Genomic DNA, 24,947 nt, shown 5'->3' with positions numbered 1-24,947 from the left:
CTTCCATAGGTCTACTACCTCCAGGCCACTCCATCAGTGGAGCTCCTCTCTGCCGGAGGACAAGCTGCTCCTCCCCATCCAAATCTCTCTCCTTTGGCCTTTGGCAGTGGATGGGATAGCTGCCCATTGCTATGTATATGATATATAATCTGTATTATGGTTTGGGGGGTTGGTTCTTTCGGTGGCCATGAATAAGGTCTTTACTGAAATGTGTTGGGTATTTTACTATTTTATTAGATTTCATATTTCGTCAGTACCATTTTGAGGCACAGTTCTCAAACACACCTATGGGACCAAGTGTACTATGAACTCTACTGCAGAAAGACCATGTTCAACCCAAATAAATGCTGTCAGTGGAGCAATAGAGTGTTCCGTTAAGAACTAGTGACATCACAGTGGTGTAGAAACATTCTAAGCCTGTTGAGTTTCCTGTGAGCCTTTCGAAGTGCTGGGACAAGTGACCTGTCCAGCTAAGGCTGTCTCTCACAAATTAACCCTTCCTCATTAAGCAGGAAGAAGAGGATGACCGAGGAGAGAGAGTGGATGAAAAGAATTCAGGAAGAAAATGTGCACCTGAAAAATCAAATTCGGCTGCTCAAGGAAAACCAGGAATTACGCTTATTGTTGGGTCAGCAGTGTGAGAACAGCAGTCAGATCCAGTTATTAGCATCTCGGATTTCTCCAACATGTCCTGATGCTGGTACATTAGTAAAAGGAGGTAAGAAGCAAGCCATGCCAGTTTACTAAAACCTTTTTCGTGGCAAGCAAATCATAACTTATAAGTACATTCCTGTGTGCACACGTGTGTGTGTGTGCATGCGTGTGTGTGTCTGAATTTATATGCATCACTCATCCAGACCCAATCAAGTCACCCCATTTGAGTGAGACCCTCAGACCAAACATTTATATGGATAACTGAAACCTAAATTGATCCCAGCCCCCTTGTCCAAATGAGAATTGGCACTTTTCAGCAACCCAGAACTTCAGTGAAAAAAAAAAGCTTGATGTGGGCCTAACACTTCATTCATTCATTCATTCTCTCTCTCTCTCTCGCTCTCTCTCACAGAGCGAGAGAGAGAGAGCACCCTCAGCTTTGTAGGCAAAAATAGACAAAATTGTGTACCCAAGGAGGGTTTTACAATCTAAAAGCTTTACTTTCCTGATATAATGAAAATGGAGCAAATTTCAGTCATCTTTGTATACTACACTTTCCTGGCCAGATTATTGCCCCTGTTAGGCTAGGTTTTTTTTTTTAATGTGCTTAAATATTTATATCATGCCTCCACACTGTTGAGCTAGCTAATGACAAGCAATTTTACACATAAAGCAATCATAACAAAACAAAATCCTGCAAATATAAAGGTTTGCTGAGTTACGTTTGCTGTGCACTCAGTATAACATTGGGTTTAATTTTCCTAAAACTTGCGCAGATGTTTGAGAGCTCTCAGAAGGATTGCGCCTAACGTATCAAGTGGGGCCGGGTCTAGGGTTGCCAGGTTGCAATCCTCCCTTTCCCTTTGAAGTACTGATGCAATGGGAGACTATACGGCTGATGGACCTCTTGTGTCATTTTCTTCCTGGTCCTCTCATTCACCCTTCTCTCCTGCCACTGCTCTGAGGCAAGGCGAAAGTGCAACTTGTTTCAAGAGATGGGAGTGAAGAGACATGACCCAGGAAGGGACGGTGTTGGTGTGTTCAGTGGTGGCAACTTCTGCTGCATCAGCACCGTTAAAGGTGGGGTTGGTTTCAACCCTAAAGAAAGATAGGTGAGAGGAGTAAGTCTAATTTTGGGAGTGCCACCTTTGCTGTCATTATAAAAATCTAAAAAGGAATAGAAAAGGAACTAACTCCAGTAAATAGTTTTCATGTTTCTGAAAGGCAGCCTTAATAACTGAGGTCCCAGTTGACTTAGAACTGCAGTTCATATCTAGATGTTTCCTAAAAGCTGTTGCAGCAGAAGCAAAAGACATTTACAAGCTACTGGAGACTTCCACACAAATTACATTAAATGCAAACAAACATACGCAAACTATATATTAACTCTTGCCTTTGGATCATGATAGGTTTCCAGTGCTGAACCCGGTTTCCATTGCACTAAAAGAGAAAGGTCCATCCTTTTGTTTTGCACCTCCCGCAGTGGAGACTCCCAGCTGTGCATTTCTCTGCCAAAAGGCTTTCCATGCTCCTCTGATGAAATTGTGTCCCCCATAAGATCCTCCTTGGTGGAGAGAAATCAGTCTATCTGTCTTTGCAGTTGATGCTAAATGAATAGTCTAAACACTGCTGCCAAATCTACAGTGCGCCAACCTTTATTTCCCTCCTCCCTACTTCTGCAAAGGGTGTGTTTGCTACTTTCTGACTGGGCAAAATGTAACGCTCTGGCTGTGTAGCCTAATCCTAGACTGCAATGTGAGATTGATGCACAGCAATGTGGCTGCTGCAACATTGAAAAATACCAATTTTTCTCTTTGTCTCTTGAGGGACACAAGATGCAAAGAAGTGTGTGGCACCTGTATTTTTCATACAGAATTTTAAATCTTCTATAGAATCTTCTTTGTAATAATGTATAGAAGAGGAAATTCTTGCAAGTGCAGGTTGTCATGCTGGAGTGAAAAAACTGCACAGATCAAAGTAATGTCTTCTGTACAGAAGCTCACCTTAGGCCAGGATGCAAAACCAGTGGCCAATAGGAATCAGATGAAGGGTACAGCCTAAACACACTGACTAGGAATCCCCACGGAACTTTGGTAGAAGTTCTGGTAAACATGCATAGGATTGGGCTATACATTTTGAAGAATAACTACCCACTTTCAGGAATGATATTCTGAAGCGATCCTCTGGGCATGTGTGCATGGAACAATTTACTTTGTAATCTAGGTCATTTTTCTAAGAACAGCTCCATAAACAGGATCTTAGTTTCCTGTCATATCCCACGTATGGATTTGTACCTGGAAATGTTATATAGAAATAAATTTTGATGTACCTTTGCATGAACTAATTTGGTAACTTTAAAAGGTCATGCTGCCAAACTATATGACAGAACTGATCTTTAGACCCCAGTCAATTGCAAATATGCCAATAGCTTTCATTGTAGTTGGTAGGTAGCCATATGTTTGTTGTTGTTGTAGCATATTGTTGTAGCTTGTCACTGTTGTTGTCGTAGCAGCTCAGTCTACTGGAAGAAAAGATTTTAATTATCCTCCACACATCATCTCTACGGAGACCACCGTTCTGTCCTGCCCCAGTGCCCAGGCACAGCTTAAGCAGCTCCACAATGATGCACCCCCTTTTCAGCCCAGAAGTGGGGAAAAGAAATTGACGCCTTTGTCAAGCATGTCATGTTCTACCATTGGAGGAAAACAGCTTGAGGAACCCACCGACATCTCTGTGCTAAAGAAAGCCTGGCTAACAGATGGCCCTTTCCCTGGAGGTGATAAAGCTCAAACTCCATTACCACTTAGCATTGGTGAGAAATGGTCACCTGATATCAACTGTGTGTATTTATACATGTGTGTGTGTGTGTGTACATGGGAATGTGGCGGGGAGACTGAGGGCAAATATCCAATGGGGCCATTGCTTATGCAATGGAGATTTAAGGCTTCCTAGAGGAAGCCCCCAAATGACCAGAAGTGTTCACTTTTGGATTGGGATAGATTGGTAGAGTTCCCTTCTGTGAGCAACACTGACCAGCCCCATTCCAGAAAAAAACATTTCTGCTAGTTTCCAGTTGCTCCTGGAAACACTAAATCTCTGTTGCACAAGTGGTGGGTCTTGTTTGCAGAACAGAATCAGCAGGGATGCAGCTCCCCTGTTAGATATTGCCCTAAGTGTATTCTCAGGAGCATTTGAACATGTTCCAATTTCAGCCGATGAGAACAGACATAGAATGTATTATTAATAATCACTGCATGTAAGAACTTATTATTTCTGGGCCAATAAAAATGACAGCAAGATTCCTGTTAGCCAGCCACTTTTTTTCCCTTTAGCCCCTGATACTTCCCACTTGTGGCCAGGGGTCTCTTTTGGTTCATTTCTGAATGTCACAGCAATCCACATGGTTTGTAGTGGTATGCAAAATTGGCAGTTTGTATTCATGGTGAATAAGTAATAGACATGGCTGACTTACACATAACAGTATAGTCCACATTCCATCCCTTTATTCCCCCACCCCACCCCCCGGAGTTTGAATATAAGAACATAACGAAAAGCCCTGCTGAATCAGATCAAGGGTCCATCTAGTCAGCACTCTGTTCCCACAGTGGCCAACCAGATGCCCATGGGAAGCCCACAAGCAGGACACGAGCGCAGCAGCACCCTCCCATCCATGTTCCCCCAGCAACTGGTGTACGTAGGCTCACTGCCTCTGATACTGGAAGTAGCATATAGCCACCCAGACTAGTAGCCACTGATAGCTTTATCTTCCATGAATTTATCTAATCCCCTTTTAAAGCCATCCAAATTGGTGGCCATCAATACATCTTGTGGTAGCAAATTCCATAGTTTAAATATGCACTGGGTGAAGAAGTGCTTCCTTTTATCAGTCTGGAATCTCCCACCAATCAGCTTCATCGGATGACCTCGGGTTCTAGTATTATGAGAAGGGGAGAAAAATGTTTCCCTGTCCACATTCTCCATACCATGCACGTCATGTCCCCCATTACTTGCAATCTTCCTAAGCAACCCCCTCGCCATCTTTATAATCTTTCCTCATGGGGAAGTTGCCTCAGCCCCTTGATAATTTTGGTTCTGCACCTTTTCTGCACCTTCTCCAGCTCTACAATATCCTTTTTGAGATACAGTGACCAGAATTGCACACAGTATTCCAAGTATGGTTGGACATACTGTATAATGTCAGTATGATACTGGCAGTTCTAAATTTTTTATTTTAGGCATTTCCTCATCACCCCCACCATGGAACTTGTCTTTTTCACAGTAGTCACACACTGGGTCAATGTTTTCATTAAATCCTTCGCTATAGTCCAAAGATTCCTCTTCTGGTCTGTCACTGCCAGATCAAACCCCAGCAGCATCTACGTGAGGTACGGCTTATTTGTCCCAATACTATGCTTGCTTACATTGAACTGCATTTGCCATTTTAATGCCCATTTCCCCAGTCTGGAGAGATCCTTTTGAAATTCTTCACTGTCCCTTTTTGTTTTAGCCACCCTAAATAATTTAGCATTGTCCACAAACCTGAGCATCTCGCTGCTCATACCTAGGTTCACTTCATTTATGAACAGGTTCAAATGCAGCAGTTACTGATCTCATCTTATCCTATAACTGTTGATTTGCTCTTTGGTGAGAGACTTTGTCAAAAGCATTTTGGAAGTCCAAGTAATCTATGTCTACTGGATCACTCCTATCCACATGCTTATTGACACTCTTAAAGAACTCTAAAAGGTTAGTGAGACAGGACTTACCCTTGCAGAAGCTGTGCTGCTTCTTCTTCCACAAGACTTGTTCTTGTATAAGCTTCAAATTTTATCTTTAATAACACCTTCTATGAATTTACCCAGAACAGACATTAAGCTAATGAGCTGTAATTTCCTGGATCCCCCCGATCCCTTTTCTTAAAAAAGGCACTACATTGGCTACTTTCCAGTCCTCTGGTAGAAATGCTGATCTTAGGGAGTCATTACATTATTTTTATAAGATCATCAGTTTCACATTTAGATCCAGTTATTTGTTTGTTTTCTGTTTGACAATGAGGTTCATCTCTCATCACTAGTTGCCTCGGCTCCACAGACTCTCTTCCTGAAAATATCAGTTCAAGCATGGATATCTGCCCTGCATCTTCTACAGTGAAGACAGAGGCAAAGAATTCATTTGACTTCTCTGCAATCTTGTTATCTCCTTTAGTATTCATTCACCTCTCTTGTCTTCCAACAGTCCCACCATCTCCCTAGGCTGTTTCCTGTTTCTAATCATCATGCTTGTCTTGCAGCAGCAGTTATGGGAATGGTGGCAGGTTTCCTGCTGCTGCTGCTGCTGTTGTTTTCAAATATTTTTGGTTACTAGTGATATGTTACTAGCAATATGAGCACAAAACCCTTTTTTGTATCCTTATTGTTTGCTTGCATTTCTTTTGTGTAAGTTCGTGTTCCTTTTTGTTCTCCTTTTTGGGGCAAGGCTTCCATTTTCTGAAGGAAGCATCCAAGTGAACTTGGCAAACTACTAGGCATTACAAATCTTTCTACTTGCATAAAACATAACTATTACTGCTTAAATCTTGAGTTTGCCTTCAAGTAACAGTAAGGTAGTTAATATCCTCTTTTGCCCCCTTTTTACTGAGCTGATGGGGAATATAATTCAGTTAATCTGAAGTGACTGTTGGTGAATACAGGCAACCATTCTACCAAATACTTTACCACACATCAGTAAGTGTGTTCTAAAATTCTCTGTAGCAGCATGATAATGCTATAAGGGCGCAATCTTATTAGATCTGCCCTGGGTACTTGTAAGCCTCCAAATCCAGAGGCTTGTGAATACCGATGCACAGCTGGAGGTGTGCTGTGCCTCCCGCTCTGCATTTTAGGTAGACAGGCATTTTCACCCATCTAGCTGAGGCATCGGGGTGGGACTGAGGCTGGGGATAGCTTGTATCTCCACTTCCCCAGTCCCCTCCCCTCTTTGCTGCTTCCACCATCACACCACCTTTCCCGCTTCTCCGAACTCACATGGTTCTTTCCATAGGGCTGCGGGGGGGGGGCAGAGGGGAGGAGCTCGGACTCCTGGGGCTGAGGTTGGAGCGCTGTCTCTGGCCTCGGATCCAGGAATCCAAAAAATCCTGTGGCCCCCCCAGATGCTGTCTAAGGGCCATAGCTTTGCTCTCTAAGCTACTCCAGGGTATGATAACAAGCTCTCAGATAGTTTGGCCATCCGTATGGATCCCTTTCTCCCAGAAATGCAATCACCCCTTTGGCCTGGAGTCATTAATATCCAACCCACAGCATCTCTGTGGCAGGTGGTTTATCAAACTCTGATCAGGTTCAACGAGAGGCATCTCACATAATATTAAGCAATTCCTGTATAGATGGTGCTGCTCCACCGCCAGCCTGTATTTATTATTTATTAATTCAGTGTATTTAATGCCTCATAAAGTAATTTTCACTAGCTGTTTTAAAATAATTGTAAAAATACAAATAAAATCACAATAAGATCAACAGTAGAAAACTAACAGACATGCTAACACAGCATAATATACAATATCACATTGCAGGGACTACAATTAATTTGGAGCCATGGCTTGTCGAGATGGGAGAAGAACTATGAATGTTGCGCACACGTGGCTTTTGGCTTTTCCATGTTCTGTAGAGCCTTTCTCTAACTGCACTGAGGGTGGCTCGCAGTGTTAGAACCATCGTTCCATGGTTCTTGGAATGTGTGGAGGGCTTCCAAATGGCGAAACTGCAAAGGTGTATGTGTGTTTGTGTGTGCACTTAGAAACCTAATACACACTTGGTGGGGGTTGGGGCAGCACACCAGCCTGGGGCTTGCTGTGTTTCATACCCACAATGCATAACCATGGTTAACGGTATGTCCAAAGCAGCCCATTATCTCCAAGTGAAAAAAACCATAGAAAAGATAATTAAGAATAGTTAAAATACACTGCACTTCAGCTATACATAGTATCTGGTTGTGTGACATATAAATGCAATTCACACTATTGTCTGGTTCACACATCACAGCTACCCAGGGTTTAAACAAACCCTGGATAGCTGAGACATCCAAACCAGGCCATTGTGTGAATTGCATTTATATGCCGCACAACCAGATCCTGTATAAACAAACCCTGGGTAGCCATGGATGAGCAGCAGCAAGCGTGCTGGCTCCCAACCAACTACTCCTGCTGAGTTAAATGACCCGTGGTTTGTTCGTGGGTTGCAAGGCTGGGTCGTTCTTCCCCCAACAACCTCCAATTCTGGATGCAGACTTAATAATAAACAACCCAGAGATGGAATGACCCAGGGTTTGTTTTTGTTTTTTAAAATACTTTTTATTCTATTTTTATCTTTATAAATGAAATAAACAGTACCAACAACCTAATCAGTATCTACAGTTTCCCAACAACACAGTATTCTTATGAGGACACAGCAATAACGAAAAAGAGAAAAAGAAATGAAAAAAGAAAACAGAAGGAGAAGGAAGAAGAAAGCAAGAAAGAAAATGAAAAAATATAAAGAAGTTACTTAGAAGGATTAAATTTAAACTCCATTACACACAAAGTTCAGATACTTAAAAGTTATACCTCTAACACTGGCAATATTACAATTCAGTACAGCATAGATGATCAACCTTACATTTCAGTATCATATCATCAGCAAGGAAGCAGGCCTGCGATTCATTTCCAGTAACCATACATTGCCCTTCAGTGAACATATAATAGTAGAGCTTAACAATTTAACCAGCCTGAAATATTGCTAACCAGTCTCATAATAATGATAGTAATAATAATAAAAAGGAAGGAAATTAGAAAGGATAAATGCTAGTAACAAGTCACTAACAAATTTTATGTTTTTGTATAATAATAAAGCAACCTTAAAATCAACCTTACCACAATCACTAATATATTTTGTACTAGATATATAAATGAGTGTGCACATTTCTATCCACCCTCAAACAGTAAATTTAAGTACAGTATATCATATCCATTAAAAGAGAAAGGATTTAAAAGAAAAGGGGGAAAAAATTAGAGAGAAAAGACAAATATATCTGAGCAATTATCTCTTGCCTAGCCTGAATCTTACAGACTAAACATAGCCAGTTGACAAAACATATAAAGTTTTAAATAAATGAACTGGAGTTTATAAATTCCAGTTCAAGGGGCTGGAACAGACGTCTCACGTATTTTTCCGATTGGCCACACCTCCACCATTTCATGATTTAGAAACGTCTTCATCTGACCTTCAGAAGCAATGCAAAATGTAGAAAGGTATTTTAAATGATATTGTAAGTTCATTTGTTTTGCCAGGTTTTTCGCCTTCTTTTATCAGCAATTTCTTTGCTGTAATCCGGAAATAACATGACTTTTTCTTGTTGCAATCCCCAAACAAGACTTCTGCCCCCTCTTGCCAGATGCAGGATGTAATTTTTTGTGGCAATTCTTGCAAAGTGGACTATAAACACAGTCCCCTTGGCATTTGGCACATGGAATGCCTGCTCAATATCAAGTAAATAATCAGATGACACAGGGAGTATCTCATGCAGAAGCTTATCTACAAAAGTAGACAAATTTACATCAGTAGGTAGATCTTTAATACCAATAATACGTACATTTGCCTTGTGTGTGAGAGCCTCAAGTTGGGAGGTTCTGGCAAAAAAATTGTTGTTAAAAGCTTGTGATGCAGTCTCGTTCGCTCATTAACCTTCACCTCCATTTTTTGCCAAGAAGTTGCCCCAGGGTTTTTTATATATATAACTCAGTGGGAGCAGGTGGGAACAAGCACATTTGCTCGTTCCTGCTTGGTTAACAAACCATGGGCTGTTTTCAATGTGCAAAGCAAGTCATTGTATACAATCTTGAAGTTTGATAACCATAATTTCAGCAGGAAGCTGGTCAATACATCTGTTTTATATATAAACTAATTCAAAAGTATGTAGTATACATATCATACCAGAGATATGAAGAGAGCTTCGGCTATTGGGCGGTATAGAAATAAATAAATAAATAAATAAATAAATAATACCACATGCCTATGTGATAATGTTTAACTGAGTTAATACATAACAGGTGTTGACTACCTGGTAATCTTATAAAGCATGTGAACAGAAATCTGTTGGCAGTTGTCTTGGAAAAGGAGGGAGAAAAGGGAGAAAATTTATTATTTATTAATTTATTACTTATATACCCCACCTTTTCATAAACCATGCCCAAGGCAGCTAACAATAACATCCAGCATAAAGAAACAAACAATATAAAACCACGTAAAAATCAAATAAAAGCATATTAAAAATATGGGCAAATCAGAATGTGCAAGGATGGGTTTGGGGGGCCCAGGGGGTGTCTTCACACTTAATTTGCTGCAAGCTGGCTCCGTTTTGAGATTTTGGGGGGCACATGACGTTGTGGCCATCCTGCAGCCACTTTGGAGCTTTGGGTGGAAAAATCAGATTTCCTGAGACTACTTTAAGTCTAATTCTTTTCCTTAAGTCGGGTTCTCCACAGTATAGTTATTGTGTGCCCTAATCCCTGCATTTACCTCGGGTATGCTATCCCTACCCAGGGGTGTGCCTTTCACCATGACCCTGGTCAAGGGGTGTTTCCTGTCCCTGTGTTTCCCGTCTCTGTGTTTCCCAGCACAACCCCTTGGTGTCTACTCAAAAATAACTCCCATTGTGGTCAATGAGGCTTGTCCTGTGAATGTGCACTTCAGAATTTACAGAGATCCCCCTCAATCGAAATAGCACATTTTAAAGCACTAAGTCCCTAAAGGCTGTAAAGTGCTATCTTGAAGCTGTGATTCTCTGTCGTTTGGCTTATTGCCAGTCAGAAGTAACCAATTTGCACCTTTGACCCTGTGCTGCATCGGGTTAGAAAGGAGGCTAGTTTCCCATCCCTGTGTTTCTCAGCACAAACCAATTAGTGTCTACTCAGAAGTAACTCCCATTGTGGTCAATGAGGCTTGTTCCCAAAATGCATACTCCAGAAATTACTGAGATTACCATGCATCGAAATAACGTGTTTAGGAGCCTTAGTGTCCAAGCTGCCTGTCTTTGATGTTTGCTTCCTTGCTTTTGGGAAGTAATTAATTCGCAGCTTCAATCCTTTGCAGCATCGGGAGCTTCAGTGGAAAGGAGAAAGGGAATGAGAAAGGGGGCTGCTTGGAGCCACAGTGCTTCACCTGTTCAGAGGGTTAACTCTCCTAAAGGCTGTGAAGTGCTATGTCGAAGCTGCTTTCTCAGCTGTAAGGGAGTAATTAATGCGAAGCTTTGAAGCTTCTATCATTCGCAGCATTGGGAGCTTCAGGGGAGAAAGAAGGCTGCACCTGTGTTTCTTTAACATTTGCTTTGGAGTGATTAATGTGAAGCTTTGATGCTTTGATCGTTCGCAGCTTTGTCAGCTGTAAGGAAGAACAGGAGAAGCCTCTCACACTGGAGGGGGGAAAGCCTCTTTTATTGGCTGGTCAGCCCTTGCCAGTCTGATGACGTTCACTCCAATCCCCCCACCCCACCTGGAAGTATCTTTGCTGTGACTGTGAAGGGACTTAGAGTGGTATAGTGCACTCATTTGTGGAGCCCTGTGCCTCCCATTCCTTGAAAAAACTGGGTAAGCCACCATTGGCTTCTCCTCCTGTTGTTGTGAAGACACCCTGCAGGAAGCTGCTCATTGTGCTGTCAGTCAGCACGACAACACAAGGGTGTGGTCAGGGGGAGCTCACATTGCATCGTGACTGAAAGCACTCATCAGTATGCTCCCTCTTTACTAAGTCAATGCATATGATATCCACTCATACAGGGCAGGGGGAAGTCTGAGAGGATTTGATTTCATACATTTTTTGTGGATGTAAGTCAGGCTCTGTCAGCCTGTTGACTTTTCTTTAAAAAATGCAATTAAAACAGAACAAAACAAAGGGTGGAAAACTACAAACAATAACAACAGGAATAAAAGCATATCCAATTGCAAGAACTATTTACAACACCATTGATTTATTAAAAAAACAAAAAGTTTTGACACTTCTGTTTCAAATATAGATGTTAATACAAGCAGACTATATGTCTAAATAAGCATCCATATGAAATTGATGGTGGTAAGATAGATGTTTAAATGCAGCAATGCTCTTCAATAAATGAAAGCTCTTCAGTCTACTGAATAATAGGTACAGTAGTTGGTGTTTATCCTTTTGGGCTTGGAATGTAAGTTTCTTTGCAACTGTTGGGGATCTCAGAGTCCACTTTTTCTGTCCATCTGTTAATCCCCGCATCACAGGACTAGAATTTATTTTAAAAGTACATGAGCATCTGCAATTATCACAGATTGTTCAAGAACAAAATGTATGCAGGCAGTGACTTCTTGTCTTGCTGTTTCTTTGAATTTTGAAGTCACCTGTTACCAAATGCGCTTTGTTGTAGCTCACTATAAGGCTGGAAGACTACTCATTTCAAAAGACATGCCAAGTCACTCACCAACATGGGCAGAAGAATTAGGTTCCTCAAACCCTGCCAGTGTGTCAAACAAGGAAGACGTCCAGGCACAGACCACATTTTCAGATGACCTCAAAATCCACAAAGGAGGCTCCTCCTCAGTGATTTCTGAAAGGCAGCCCTATCACCTTTTAAGCAGTGCCCAGGGCTCAAGCATAGACAAAACACAGCTCGAATTCCAAGAGATGCCTAGGAAGAAGAGAGTCTGGTTTTCGGATGCATCAGGCACAGACAAGTTAAGGAAGTTCCATACATTCTACTTAAATGGTAATACTGAGATGTTACTAGCGTTTGATGTTGAAGATATTATGAGGTGAAAAAGCCCTTTGATGGTTTCACATCTCTGTTCAGCCATGAAGATGATTGGATGACCTTAGGCCAAGCGCTCTGTCTCCCCAAGGGTGGTTGTGAGGATAAAAAACCCTGGTGTATACAAATTGTTTATAGGGAATGTGATGTCCTCTCTGTAATTTTCCTTTATCGCTAGTCCTTCCTTCCTTCCTTCCTTCCTTTGATTTATAGCAGTTTTTCTAAATATGAATAGTTCTGTCACTAAGGCTAACAATCTAAGGAAATCAAATGATAATAAAAGAGGCCAAATGACATAAGTGTCAAACTACACATAGCCTTAACTGTGTGGTTCTGCCCTTGAATGCAGTTCACATCACCCACAGATTGCTGGGGTGGGGGCGCAATCCAGATTAGCACCCTAGAGTGGGCAGTAGGGTGGCTTTAAACTTTGTCCCTGCTACACTCCCAATCTGGGTTGGATCCCCCACGACTGCGTTTTGCATTACAACAAAGTTACCATTGAAAGAAATTGGACCTTCTTTGTAATTCAAGTTGCAGGTGTGATTCCGTCAATCTGAACTTGGTCTGCAGCAGGGGAACAAGCATTAAAGCAGAACTCCCAGCTTGCAGGCCTAATCCAGCCCTCTGGACTCCCTGATCCAGCCCATGGAGCCTCCAGGGAGGGAATTTCCTCTGTTGTCCCCAATCTGAGATAACAGCAGGGATGCCCCTGTACAATGCCCTGCCATTGGGAGGGGAGCGGCATGCCAGGAAATCCCCATTGTTGTTACCTCCAATCTGAAACGGGACATAACAACGCGGATGCAGGTTGCAGAAGACTCTGCCCGCACTGTGAAGAGCAGCTGCTCTTCCTGCACTTGCAGCTGTATGGTACCTGCATGGGAACACTGGCTGGCTGCCACACTAATCGCTGGACTCGGGCAGATGGAACTCTGCCAGCATTGGGAACAGCGGCCGCTCCTCTTGGCATTGGCAGCACCACTTTGCATGGCTCTCCCACGGGGACACTGGGTGCTGTGCTGGTGCCAGGAACTCTGAGTCCATCTTAGTGCAGAGAAAAACTAAAATGGGCAGGGATGGATGACACCGGGGGCAGGGCCAAGGCCACTTCATCATCTGGCCTGGAAAGGGTCTGGTAGGGGGCAGTATGGCCCCTGCCAGAAGAAAGGTTCTGCACTCCTGCATTAAAGCCCCCCTAGCACCCTCCCCCCAACTAGGGTCCCAATCTGGATTGGGCCTCTCACACTGGCAAGGGTAGAACTACACGCAAGGGAAGAACTATGCAGTTAAGGTCATGTGTAGTATGGCTCTAAGAAGCACATTGTAAATCTGTTAAAAACCACAGCAAAAATCGTGCTACGCCGTAGGTAACCAGTCCAAAAGGCCATTCATAGGGCAGTGCTTATTATAGGCAGTCATCTGCTAAATGCTTGTTTGTTAAAGAGGTGCAGCAAAGTGGCCGAGTGGGTGGTGATGATGTCTCTGGAGATTTGCCCAGGAGGTCAATGGATCATCAGTCCTGGAATGGTTTTCCCTTGCAGCAGCAGCTGGCAATTTTAAGAGTCTTGGGTTTAAGAGACACAAATGGGTCTGGCAACTAAATGTTGCAGTGTGGAGTGCTCCTGTACAGTGTCCCAGCAAGCCAGTCAGCTGTGCCCCCCTTCACAATACTCCATTCTGTTCCTGCTCCCACCCAGTTCCCCTTTTCCTCCTGCCTACAGTCAGTCAGAATTCCATGCCCACTGAGCATGCGCAGTCTTCACTGGACTGTTTTTTGGGTCCCCTCCCCCTTTTGGGAAAGAATTTTTTTTTGGGGGGTACTTCTGCAAAACTTGGGGCTCCCTCCAAGACTGCTGATAGTGATACCTCCCTCTTGTGTGGGGTTGTGCCATTTTTGCTCCCTAAGATCCAGCCCTCCAAGAACTGAGTTCAGTATTAGTATATATGAAGATGAGTGAAAGTGGCTGGCATCTAAACCATCAAGGAGAAGCATACATCCGACACATGTGTGTTTTAATACAAATATTTTTAACCTCTCCTAGCTAATATCAGGTGTACACATTATGTATTCCCATTTCTTTCACACCCTATAGAAATAGAGATTGCTCAAAACAGCAAGCGAAATGGACGCATAGTGGGAGAGATTGCCTTCCAGCTTGACAGGCGTATCCTTGCACACGTGTTTCCTGGAATCACACGGCTCTATGGATTCACAGTGTCCAATATTCCTGAGAAAATCAAACAGGCAAGTAACTTCGTCCCAGCATTTAGAGATAAATATGTCTTTTTCTCAAGATATTAGTCACTTAGTAGAGCTCAGAAATTCAGGTTCGATGCCAGCTTAACTGCACAGCAACTGTGTAAAGCCTCCAACACAGTATTAATTGGTATCATTTCTTGACACAGAGCCTTTCTTACACTGTTGTTAATCAAGCAATAGTATTATCTTGTAAACTGTTAAAGAAATAATTATGCCATGCATGCCAGTGTACTTTATTACTTTCAGTTAGCTCTAATGCAGTTGATAATGACAAAGCAGATTTCTTCATAGGACTGGAGAAGATATAAATGTATGCTAAACTGCGCTAAATTGCTGTTTAATTAGCTATAGTCAGATAAAAGCTGAAATAGAAGTGTTTTAACTGGATAATATAAGAACATAAGAAGCCGTGCTGGAGCAGACCGAAGGCCCAGCTAGTTCACCATTCTGTTCTTGCAGTGGCTACACAGATGCCCCTAGGAAGTCCACAAAGAAGACATGAATGCAACAGCACTGTATGTAACACTGGAGGTAGCATATAGCCATCAGGACTAGTGGTCACTGATGGTCTTATCCTCCATGAATTTGTCTAATCCTCTTTTAAAGCCATCCAAGCTGGTGGGCATCTCTGTATCTTGTAGTAGTGCATCGCATAGTTTGACTATGCACTGTGTGAAGAAGTGCTTCCTTTTATCTGTCCTGGGGGGGATCTTCACGACAACAGAATGAGAAGTGTGTTGGAGTATTATCTGGAGTTTCATAGAATCGGCTTTGGTCCGTTAGGGACACATAAAGCAAGAAAAGCAGAGTGTACCGTACCTTAGCAATCCACTTTTCATGGTCACACATCACTTGAAAACAACATACTTCTGAGCTGGGTGGGAGAAGTAGAACTGAACATCATCAACCTGGCAGGGGCTGCTCAACCAATGAGAGAGGCTTGCTTCCTGGCCCATATCCAGGCTTCCCCCTGCTACTACATTATTATGAATGGAGAGTAACGAATTGACAATTCTTTAGGAAAAAAACAATTATCCAGTACAGAACCTGAAGGCTCCTATGAGAGCAGCCCACCACCCCAATTTTGCCCCATTCCAGTAAACTGTTGCGGAGTTATTGCTGCCACCCTATTTTTCCCAATGTGCGCAGATTTTCCTGAAGAAGCCAAAATCCCCAATACTCTAGTACAGCATCTGAAGGCTCCTATGAGAGCAACCCATCACCCCAATTTCACCCCATTCCAGCAAATGTACAGAGTTATTGCTTCCACCCCATTTTTCCCAGTGTGTTCACTTTTGCCTGAAGAAGCCAAAATCCCCAATTCTTGAGTGCAGCACCTGAAGGCTGACCCTGAGAGCATCCCCTCCAATTCACCTTTTTTCTAAGCTAGAGTCCCAGATGTAACCTTTCCTCATAGGGGAATTGCTACAGGCCCTTGATTATTTTAGTTGCCTTTTCCTACACTTTTTCCAACTCTATATTATCCTTTTTTAGGCATGGTGACTAGAATTGTACACAGAATTCCAAGTGTGGTCATACCATAGATTTGTATAAGTGCAGCATTATATTGGCGGTTTTATTTTCAATTCCTTTCTTAATTATACCTAACATGGAATTTGCTGCACACTGGGTGGACATTTTCATTGAGCTCTCCATCACAGCTATAAGATCCCTTTCCTAATGAGTCATTGCCAGCTCAGAACCCATCAGTGCATATGTGAGGCTAGGACCTCTTGCCCCAATGTACATCAGTTTACACTTATTTACATTGAGCCGTATTTTCCATTTTAATGACCATTCACCCAGTTTGGAGAGATCTTCTTGGAACTCTTCATGATCCCTTTTTATTTTAACCTCCCTAAATAATTTGGTGTCATTGGTAAATTTGGCCACCTCACTGCTCACCCCTAACTGCAGAACATTTTTGAACAAGTTAAAAAGCACCAGTCCCAGTACAGATCCTTGCAGTGACCCCCACAGTTACATCCCCCCATTGGAAGAACCATCCATTTATTTCTGCTCTCTGCTGTCTGTTCTTTAACCAGTTACCAATCCATTAGAGAAATAACAACAACAACAGCAGCAACACTTTTCAGCAGTTTATTTGGAAGAGACATTAAGCTAAGTACTCTGTAATTTCCTGGTTGCCCCTTGATCTCTTTTAAAACACTGGTGTTATATTGACTACTTTTCAGTTCTCTGGCACAGGTACATGTTACATGTTTTTGTTAGAACATCAGTAATTTCCCATTAGAGTTCTTTAAGAACTCTTGGATGGATACCATCTGGACTTGATGATTTGTTAGCTTTCAATAAGATATAGAACTTCATCTCTTCATTTCACTTCATTATATTTCTATACTGAATATAGCTGAAGCTCTTTGGGTGGATAACAAAAAATAACCATTAAAATACATTATATAAAGTATAAAAACCATTCACATAAGGACATAAAGCAGACAGCATACACAACAACAACATATATCTAAAACAATCAGCCAGAGACAATCCATGACCGGATCAAAAAGACCCGTTATATGCTGCCGAATGCATGAGAGAAGAGGGCAGTTTTAACCTGGTGCCAAAAAGATAACAATATTGGTGCCAGGCAGGCCTCGTCGGGGAGATCATTGCATAAATGGGGGGCCAACACTGAGAAGGCCCCCTCCCTTGTTGCCGCCCTCCAAGCCTCCCTTGGAGGAGGCACCTGGAGGAGGTGTCCTGCTCTGGTAATGTCCCTCTGAGATTGAGGCTGTTTTAAAGCTGCCCTAGTAGCTGTGTGCTTGCTAGCTGATAGAAGATCAGGAAGAGAACAAAGCCTGGGTTGAGACTGGAGATCAAAAGTGTAGGATGTGACAGAAGAGTGGTCGAAAAGCTTGCCAGGGTCAAAGCTCCAGGAGGAGATAAGCATCTGGAGAATAACAGGGAGCAGGCAATTAAGTTGTAAATCAGCAATTCCAGAACAAAGTTGCAAGGGAAAAAAGCTGACATAGAAACAGAACTAGGAAAAGATGAATTGTTCCTATCAAAAATGTCACATCTTTGCATGATGTTCCTGACACCACCCAGCCCCCAGCTGCAATCAATCAAATGGACCTTCAGACGTCCTCCTCCTGAGAAGACCTTGTCTGCAGCCGAGAACTACGCCTGAGTGGAGGCAGCAGAGCACACCTCTTCAGTCAACGTCCCTCCTGAGGAGTTATGGTAGGACTCTGCTCCTGCTCAGACTTCGAGTTCTCTGATGAAACATAAGATGGGCCTGGCTTTTCCACAACAGTCTGGCAGGGTGCCTCCTGGATCTCCTCTGCTGATTCTTCTTCTGGTAAGGTGTCAAGAGCACCCTGGCAGCCTCTTTCAGTCTACTCCAATAGCCAACTCAAGACACAGACAAAAGGATTCTTTTCAAGGCTTTAATCCTTTTACAACTTAATGACTCTTTCAGATGCTAATCACCAGTGACTAAGCAATGAACAGCAGAGTAGCCTATGCTCCGGGTTAGGCAGTTGGTCCCCATTTGAAGGAGAACTGCGGGAAGACTCTGAACTTATGGGCTATGGAGAGATCCTCCCTCTTTCCCTTGGGTCCTCGGGACGCGACCATTGTTTTAGCGCCAAGCGAGCGGAGCACCTCCTTTCGGCGCCCTCCATCTGTCATCACTCCCTGCGTCTGCGCCAAGCATCCAGCAAGCCCCCCTCCAGCGCTGTCTCACTGCCAGGGTCACTATCTCTCCCAGGAACGCTGGCAGGAGGAAACTCTGCCAGCTGCTGTGCTTGTGAGAGATGAGTGAGCTCCTCTCCCACAGATTGCTGTTCCTCCTCAGAATCAGAACTGCTCTGGGGTTCTATGGGCTCAATTTCCACCCTGGCATAAGGCTTCTTCCTCATCTGATGAGGAGTCTGAAGCTAGGTATAACGGGAGGGCCTTGCATCCAGATTGTAGTGTATGGGTTGGTTCATACCGGGAGAGGCGTTTTGTTAGGTACTGTGGTCCTGAGCCACATAAAGCTTTATAGGTCAAAACCAGCACCTTGAATTGGTCTCGGAAACATACAGGCAGCCAGTGCAAGTGGGCCAGAATCGTTGCGTTAAGGGGGGACCGTCTTGTCCCTGTTATCAGTCTGGCAACTGCATTTTGCACAAGCTGCAGCTTCTGAACCATCTTCAAAGGCAGCCCTGCCTAGAGTGCATTGCAGTAATCTAACTTGGAGGTACCAGAGCGTAGACAAGTGAAGGCGGGTTATCCCTGTCCAGATAAGGGTGTAGCTGGGCCACCAACTGAAGTCAGTAGAGGGCACTCCGTGCCACTGAGGCTACTTGAGCCTCAAGTGACAAAGATGGCTCCAGAAGACTCCCAAGCTATGGACCTGCTCCTTCAGGGGGAGTGCAACCCCATCCAGAACAGGTTGAGCACCCTCCATCCAGTCAGAAGAACCACCCACCAAAAGCATCTCAGTCTTGACTGGATTGAGTTTCAATTTATTAGCCCTCAGCTGCCAGGCACCAATTTAGCACATCCACAGCCTCACTTGAAGGAGATGAAAAGGAGAAATAGAGCTGCATGTCATCAGCATACTGATGACAGTGCACTTCAAAACTCTGGATGACCACACTCAACAGTTTCAGGTAGATGTTGAACAGCATGGGAGACAAAGCCAACCCCTGAAAAACCCCATACTGGAAAATCCACAGGGCTGAGCAATATCCCCCAAGTACCACTTTCTTGAGCCGACTATCCAGGTAGGAGCGAAATCACCAGAATGCCGTGCCTCCCGCTCCCAACTCAGGCAATTGTCTCAGAAGGATACCATGGTCAATGGTACTGAAAGCCACTGAGAGATTGAGGATAATCAACAAGGTCACATTCCCCATGTCTCTTTCCTGACATACAGTACTGTGCAAAAGTCTTAGGCCACCACCAGCTTTGTTGTTTTAGCAAAGTTTTAATGACCATCCATAATTATTTTTTGGTCTCTGTATTAAGATACAAACAGAAAATACAGGAAATATGTACAAGCAAAAGTCAGTATTTAGTGTGAACTCCCTTGGTTCTAAGAACATCTTCAACTCTTTTGAGGAGACTGTCCTAAAGTTTTCTGAAGTAATCTTCTGGTATATTCTACCAGGCTTCTTTCAGCACTTCCCAGAGTTCTTCTTTAGATGTAGGTGGCCTTTTATTTCTTTCTCTGTCCAGGTGATCCCATACTGCCTCTATAATATTCAGGTCTGGAATCTGTGGAGGCCAGTCCATGACCGTCAGTGTTTTATCAGCTGTTTTCCTCGCTAAATATGATTTCACTGCATTAGCAGTGTGCTTGGGATCATTATCATGCTGAAAAATGAAACCATTCCCAATCTGGCGCTTTCCAGAAGGAATGGCATGATGAATTAAAACCTGTCTGTACTTTTCAGCATTCATGATCCCATCAATACAGACAAGATTGCCAACACCACTGGCAGAAATGCAGCCCCAAACCAGGACAGACCCTCCACCATGTTTCACTGAAGGCCGCAAGCACTCATTCGTCCATCTCTCTCCAACCTTTCTTCTCACATATTGTCGACGATTGGACCCCAACATTTCAATTCATCACTCCATAATACTCTTTTCCACTGATCCTCATTCCAATCGTTGTGAGCTTTAGCATATCTTGGCCTTTTCACCCTGTTCCCCTTCTGCAAAAGTGGTTTCTTGGCTGCTACCCTTCCACGAAGACCATTCCTGGCCAGGCGCCTGCTGTTACTCTCGTGTAAGGCGAGGTCACACTAAATACTTGCCACTTTAACCTATGGAAGCTGATTTTTCTGATTTTTTTCTATTGTTGAATACTGCATACAAATTTCCTGTATTTCCTGGTTGTATTCTAAAGAAGAGAAAGACTGAGAAATAATTATATATGGTCATTATACCATTGCTAAAACAACAAATCTAATGGTGGCCTAAGACTTTTGCACAGTACTGTAGGTCATCATACAGGATGACCAAGGCTGTTTCCATGCCAAACCCCAGCCTGGACCCCGATAACTGGTCTCATCCAAGAGTGTCTGGAGCTGGTTGGCAACCACCCATTTAAGAACCTTGCCCAGGAAAGCAACATTTGCCACTGGCATAAATTTATTAAGATTTTCCAGGTCCAGGAAGGGTTTCTTCAGGAGTGGTCTCACCACCACCTCTTTGAGGTGGCCTTGGACCATTCCCTCTCACAAGGAGGCATTTATTACCCTCCTGGCCCGGCCAGCTGTTCCTTCCCAGCCAGTTTTTATCAGCCAAGCGGGGCAAGCATCCAATATGGAAGTGGTTGCAAGAACCAGTCCAAGCACCTTGTCAACATCCTCGAGATGTATCAACTGAAACTCATCCAAGAAAACTGGACAAGGCTTGCTCTGTGTACCTCACCTGATACACCTGCTGTAACGCTGGAGCTTAAGTCCTGGTGGGTGCAAGAGATTTTATCCTGGAAGTGCCTAGCAAGTGTATTACAGCGGGTATTTCTTGTCAGCTCTATTGATGACCTCTCATGAAAGTGCAACCTCATATCTGGAGTGTTCTGTTCGTAGAGCATAGAATCATAGGGCTGGAAGGGGCCTGCAGTTGCCCACTATGCATGCTTCTATCTGTTCAGTTTTAAATTTGTATCTTTGTACCCAAATCTGTGCTTCTTTGGCAAGACCTAAGATAGTGATATCATTCATTAATGTGTGTGTGCTGTTAATGTGCTCATGCATCAGGATCTCAATCCAACACACGATTAACAGCACAATCCTATATATGTATAATCAGGAGTAAGTTCCATTGAGTTTAATGGGATTTACTCCTAGGTAAGTGGGTATAGGATTGCAGCCTAAGTAGGCTTCTTAAGCCCACTGATTTTGGTAACTGTGCATTTGAACACAAACTTCTTTAGAATCAAAAATACCCTGATGAAGAAATGATTTTAGCTGCAAAAGCCTCAGGGCTTCCTCTTTTCTTAATAAATTCCACTTCTGCATCTATTACACATTCACTATTACTCTAATGTTTTCTTGCAAAACTCAGACCCTGTGGCAAACTGAACATTTCTAAATATTGTTACATGCATCCCAATTCTCTGAGTGGTCATGGATGCAGTGCTTCACCAGCTTTGTTTTGCTTTGGTACGAGGTCGCCGGTGGCTTGCTAGCATTTCATAATAGTTGTGTTTATTTACACATATACTAGCTGAGCATAGGTGGGGGTACAGCGTTAAACTCGCTGCCGGATGGCCCAAACGTCACTGCTCCCGCATTAGATTTTTAGAGGGCAGCCAGCACCCTGAGTTGCTACCAGAGCCAACTCCGCTCAGTCTGCCAGTCTCCAAACTGCAGCGTCCACCCCCACCTCTTGATGACACCATCTTCAGCCAAGGGAGTTGGGAGGTAAGTCCCCTTCCAGAACCGAGCTATGAGGGATGCTGTGGTGGTGGGTTTTCTGCACTGGCAGTGGGTTGTGTGTCTTAAACTGGGGCCTGGCCAGGGCCACCTACTAACCAGATTCAAGGATACCAATATGACTTAAGTCCACTTGTGTAAAAGAATGATTTATTGACAGAAAATGGGTGCAGAGAAAGCAAAAGAAAGCTTGTACATCCCTTAACTCTTGGGTCAGTCACTCTGGTTCCCAGGAGAGTGATGGGGCGCAATTCCTCGGGGCTGGTTATCTGAGCAGGTGGTGCACCTTCCCCCTCTCAGGCAAGAACAGGTAACAGGCCTCAGGATTTTACAGAGCAAGCCTCACTAAGTTAGAAAACTGTCAGAAAGTGCACACGTTGCTCACCCCCCTGGTCTTTCTCTCTTGGCAGCAAAACAGTTTTTCACAGTGCAGAGAGAAGCACCCTTTATCAGTTAGAAGGTACACAGTGTGAAGAGCGACTACTGCCATTGTTTTAGCTTCTGTTAGTAGCAAAGAGCGTGGCCTTCACCATTTGTGAATACAGCTTTGAGAACCAACTCTAAAATCATAAAAATTGCCAACTCTCTAACAAATTAGTGTACTTATGTTATTAAACATTGCATTAAATACTGCATATATCTGGGTAAATTCACACCTGACTGCCTGCCCATTCTTCTGAAACCAAATCCAATATAGAGTAGATGACTTTCTGAGCTACCTTCTAATTCCATGATTCTATTTCATTCAGAAGGCCAGCTTATCTCCACAATGAAGGGAAGGTACTGGGCCACTTTGCCAGGACTATTAACAAGGTATGCCTCAGGCAAACATCACTGATAGGAAACCCATGCAGGAAAGTCAAGAACAGAGAATCACTGAGCTGGAAAATATCCCAAGAGATCATCTAACCCAATCCTCAATCCCATAACAAGATGTAAAATGTCTTTCCCCACAAAATGAAAACACACATGCCACCTTTTCATTTATCTTAATCACTTTTCACTTCTGGTTCTGCTGATGCCAAATGAAAGTCAGATGTATTAGCCCTTCCATAAAGTGCTAACAGTGGCTTTATATGTGAAAATACCTAGGTCTCCATGAAATCTCTAGATGGCTCTGTGGATGAGAAAAAGTATCGAGCCATGACCCAGCGCTACCACGACCTGACTGTCCGCCTGGAGAAGATGGGCTATCACACCGAGGTCCACCCAGTGTTCAGTGAATTTCTCATCAACACCTATGGCATCCTGAAGCAAAGGCCAGACCTGAGTGCCAACCCCATGCACAACAGCCCTGCTGACCTCAGGAAAATGGTGATTGACATTGTCCCATCCAAGTTCCTTGGAGATACCCTACTGCTGTTGAACTGTTTGTGTGAACTTTCTAAAGAAGACAATAAGGCCTTGTTTGCCTGGTAGTGCCTACTGCAACTCTTGCCCCCAAAGCTCTAGTACAAAGAACACACAAACACAGCATATATGTAATAAAAGGATATCTGCTGAGAGTGGGCACGGAGTGGCGTGTGTGCTTTCTGTATCAAGCTGTTGCTCACTGATGTGCTGTTTGTCATTGTGCTTGATTCATTTTGCTTTTGGTTAACTGTGTATTTTATTGTTCTTTAATTGATACTGTATTTTTATAGTTAAATTGTTGTTGATAGTTGCTATGAGGGCCTTATTTTGGCTAGATGGTGGGAGATAAATTTTAGTATAAATACAATACAGTACAATAGAATACAATTAGTTGTTTAACACTCAGTTCCCAAATGTCAAATTAAGCACTGCATCACTTGTTAATAAGGAAAGAGATGCCAGCTGGGCCAAAGCTCTCAGTTTTCTCTCATTCCACTTAGCAGCATGTGACTTACTTTGATGCCTGAATGTGCTCCTGAAATGCATCCATTCTCCACAGCCCACACACTCTGGGATGTAGCTTGAAGATCTAACTCATATATCTGACCTGGATGACTAGAGAGGCTTTTCTTGTCTATATGTGGTATACGCTGTCATTGCAGGGCATCCTGTGTTTTTTTTTAAAGGACATCTCCCCAGTATGCTGCTGTGCTGTGCCTATCTGGGCAAGTGGACATCTGCCACGGTCAGTGAATGGTTATGGCAAAAAATGGTGGAGATCTGCCAGATATTTCCTAGGCAGAGGAATAATCAGAATGGTCTTGATTACACACACGTTTGGTGCAAATCTTTGGGTGGTTAGTTACCAGACATCTCATAAGTACTACAGAGACTTTCCTTTTGCATTGGCTAAATTGAGTTGGCCTATAACCACCTCCACTTTTATTTCAGCACATTTGTGCCACTGAGCAGCCTTTGAGAAGTCAAAATGGAGATGCTGGGTGCATTTTTGTGCATTGTCTTGTTTCCAGCTGAGCCTTCTCCCTGGTGAGAGTTTCTACTCTTTGGTTCCATTTAAAAAGTCATATGGAGCTGATGCTTTTCAAATGGGGAAAGATGCTTGACCTTACATTACTGTTTTGGAATGTGTATATTTTAGAGCAAGGGTCCCCAACCCCCGGGCCCCAGGCCGGTCCCAGTCCATGGCCTGTTAGGAACTGGGCCATAGGGGTGTGTGAAACCCCCTTACTTTGGGTCCGCGGGGGTCCACGGGGGTGGGGGAGGCGATCCATCCCTCCCCCCAGGAATCCTCACCAGCCCCGGCCGGCTCCGCTCCATGGAGAGTCTGCAGAGCTGCCAGACAGCTCCGGCTGCTGGCGGACTTCTGGCCGCTGGGATGCAAATGGTGTCCGCTATGCGGACGCCATTTGCATCCCTGTTCTTCAAGTAATAGGCTATGTAAATATTTACGTAGCCTA

The 24,947-nt window shown here is 43.5% G+C and overlaps 1 protein-coding gene across 1 annotated transcript; it reads left to right on the top strand.

Moving 5' to 3' along the window:
• Positions 1 to 522: 522 nt before the first annotated feature.
• Positions 523 to 23,535, top strand: SPATC1L (spermatogenesis and centriole associated 1 like). The gene is made up of 5 exons (XM_084830253.1): positions 523 to 718; positions 3,167 to 3,430; positions 12,070 to 12,408; positions 14,547 to 14,698; positions 23,209 to 23,535. The coding sequence occupies exons 1-5, from the start codon at positions 523 to 525 to the stop codon at positions 23,533 to 23,535; spliced, it is 1,278 nt and encodes a 425-aa protein (XP_084686379.1).
• Positions 23,536 to 24,947: the final 1,412 nt, after the last annotated feature.

This window comes from Heloderma suspectum, chromosome 1 (assembly GCF_057233095.1).
Source record: "Heloderma suspectum isolate Gila_16-S chromosome 1, 16-S_ref, whole genome shotgun sequence".
NCBI classification, from domain to species: Eukaryota; Metazoa; Chordata; class Lepidosauria; order Squamata; family Helodermatidae; genus Heloderma; species Heloderma suspectum.
The sequence above is the reverse complement of the archived record's forward strand: the minus strand, read 5'-3'. Positions and strand labels throughout refer to the sequence as shown.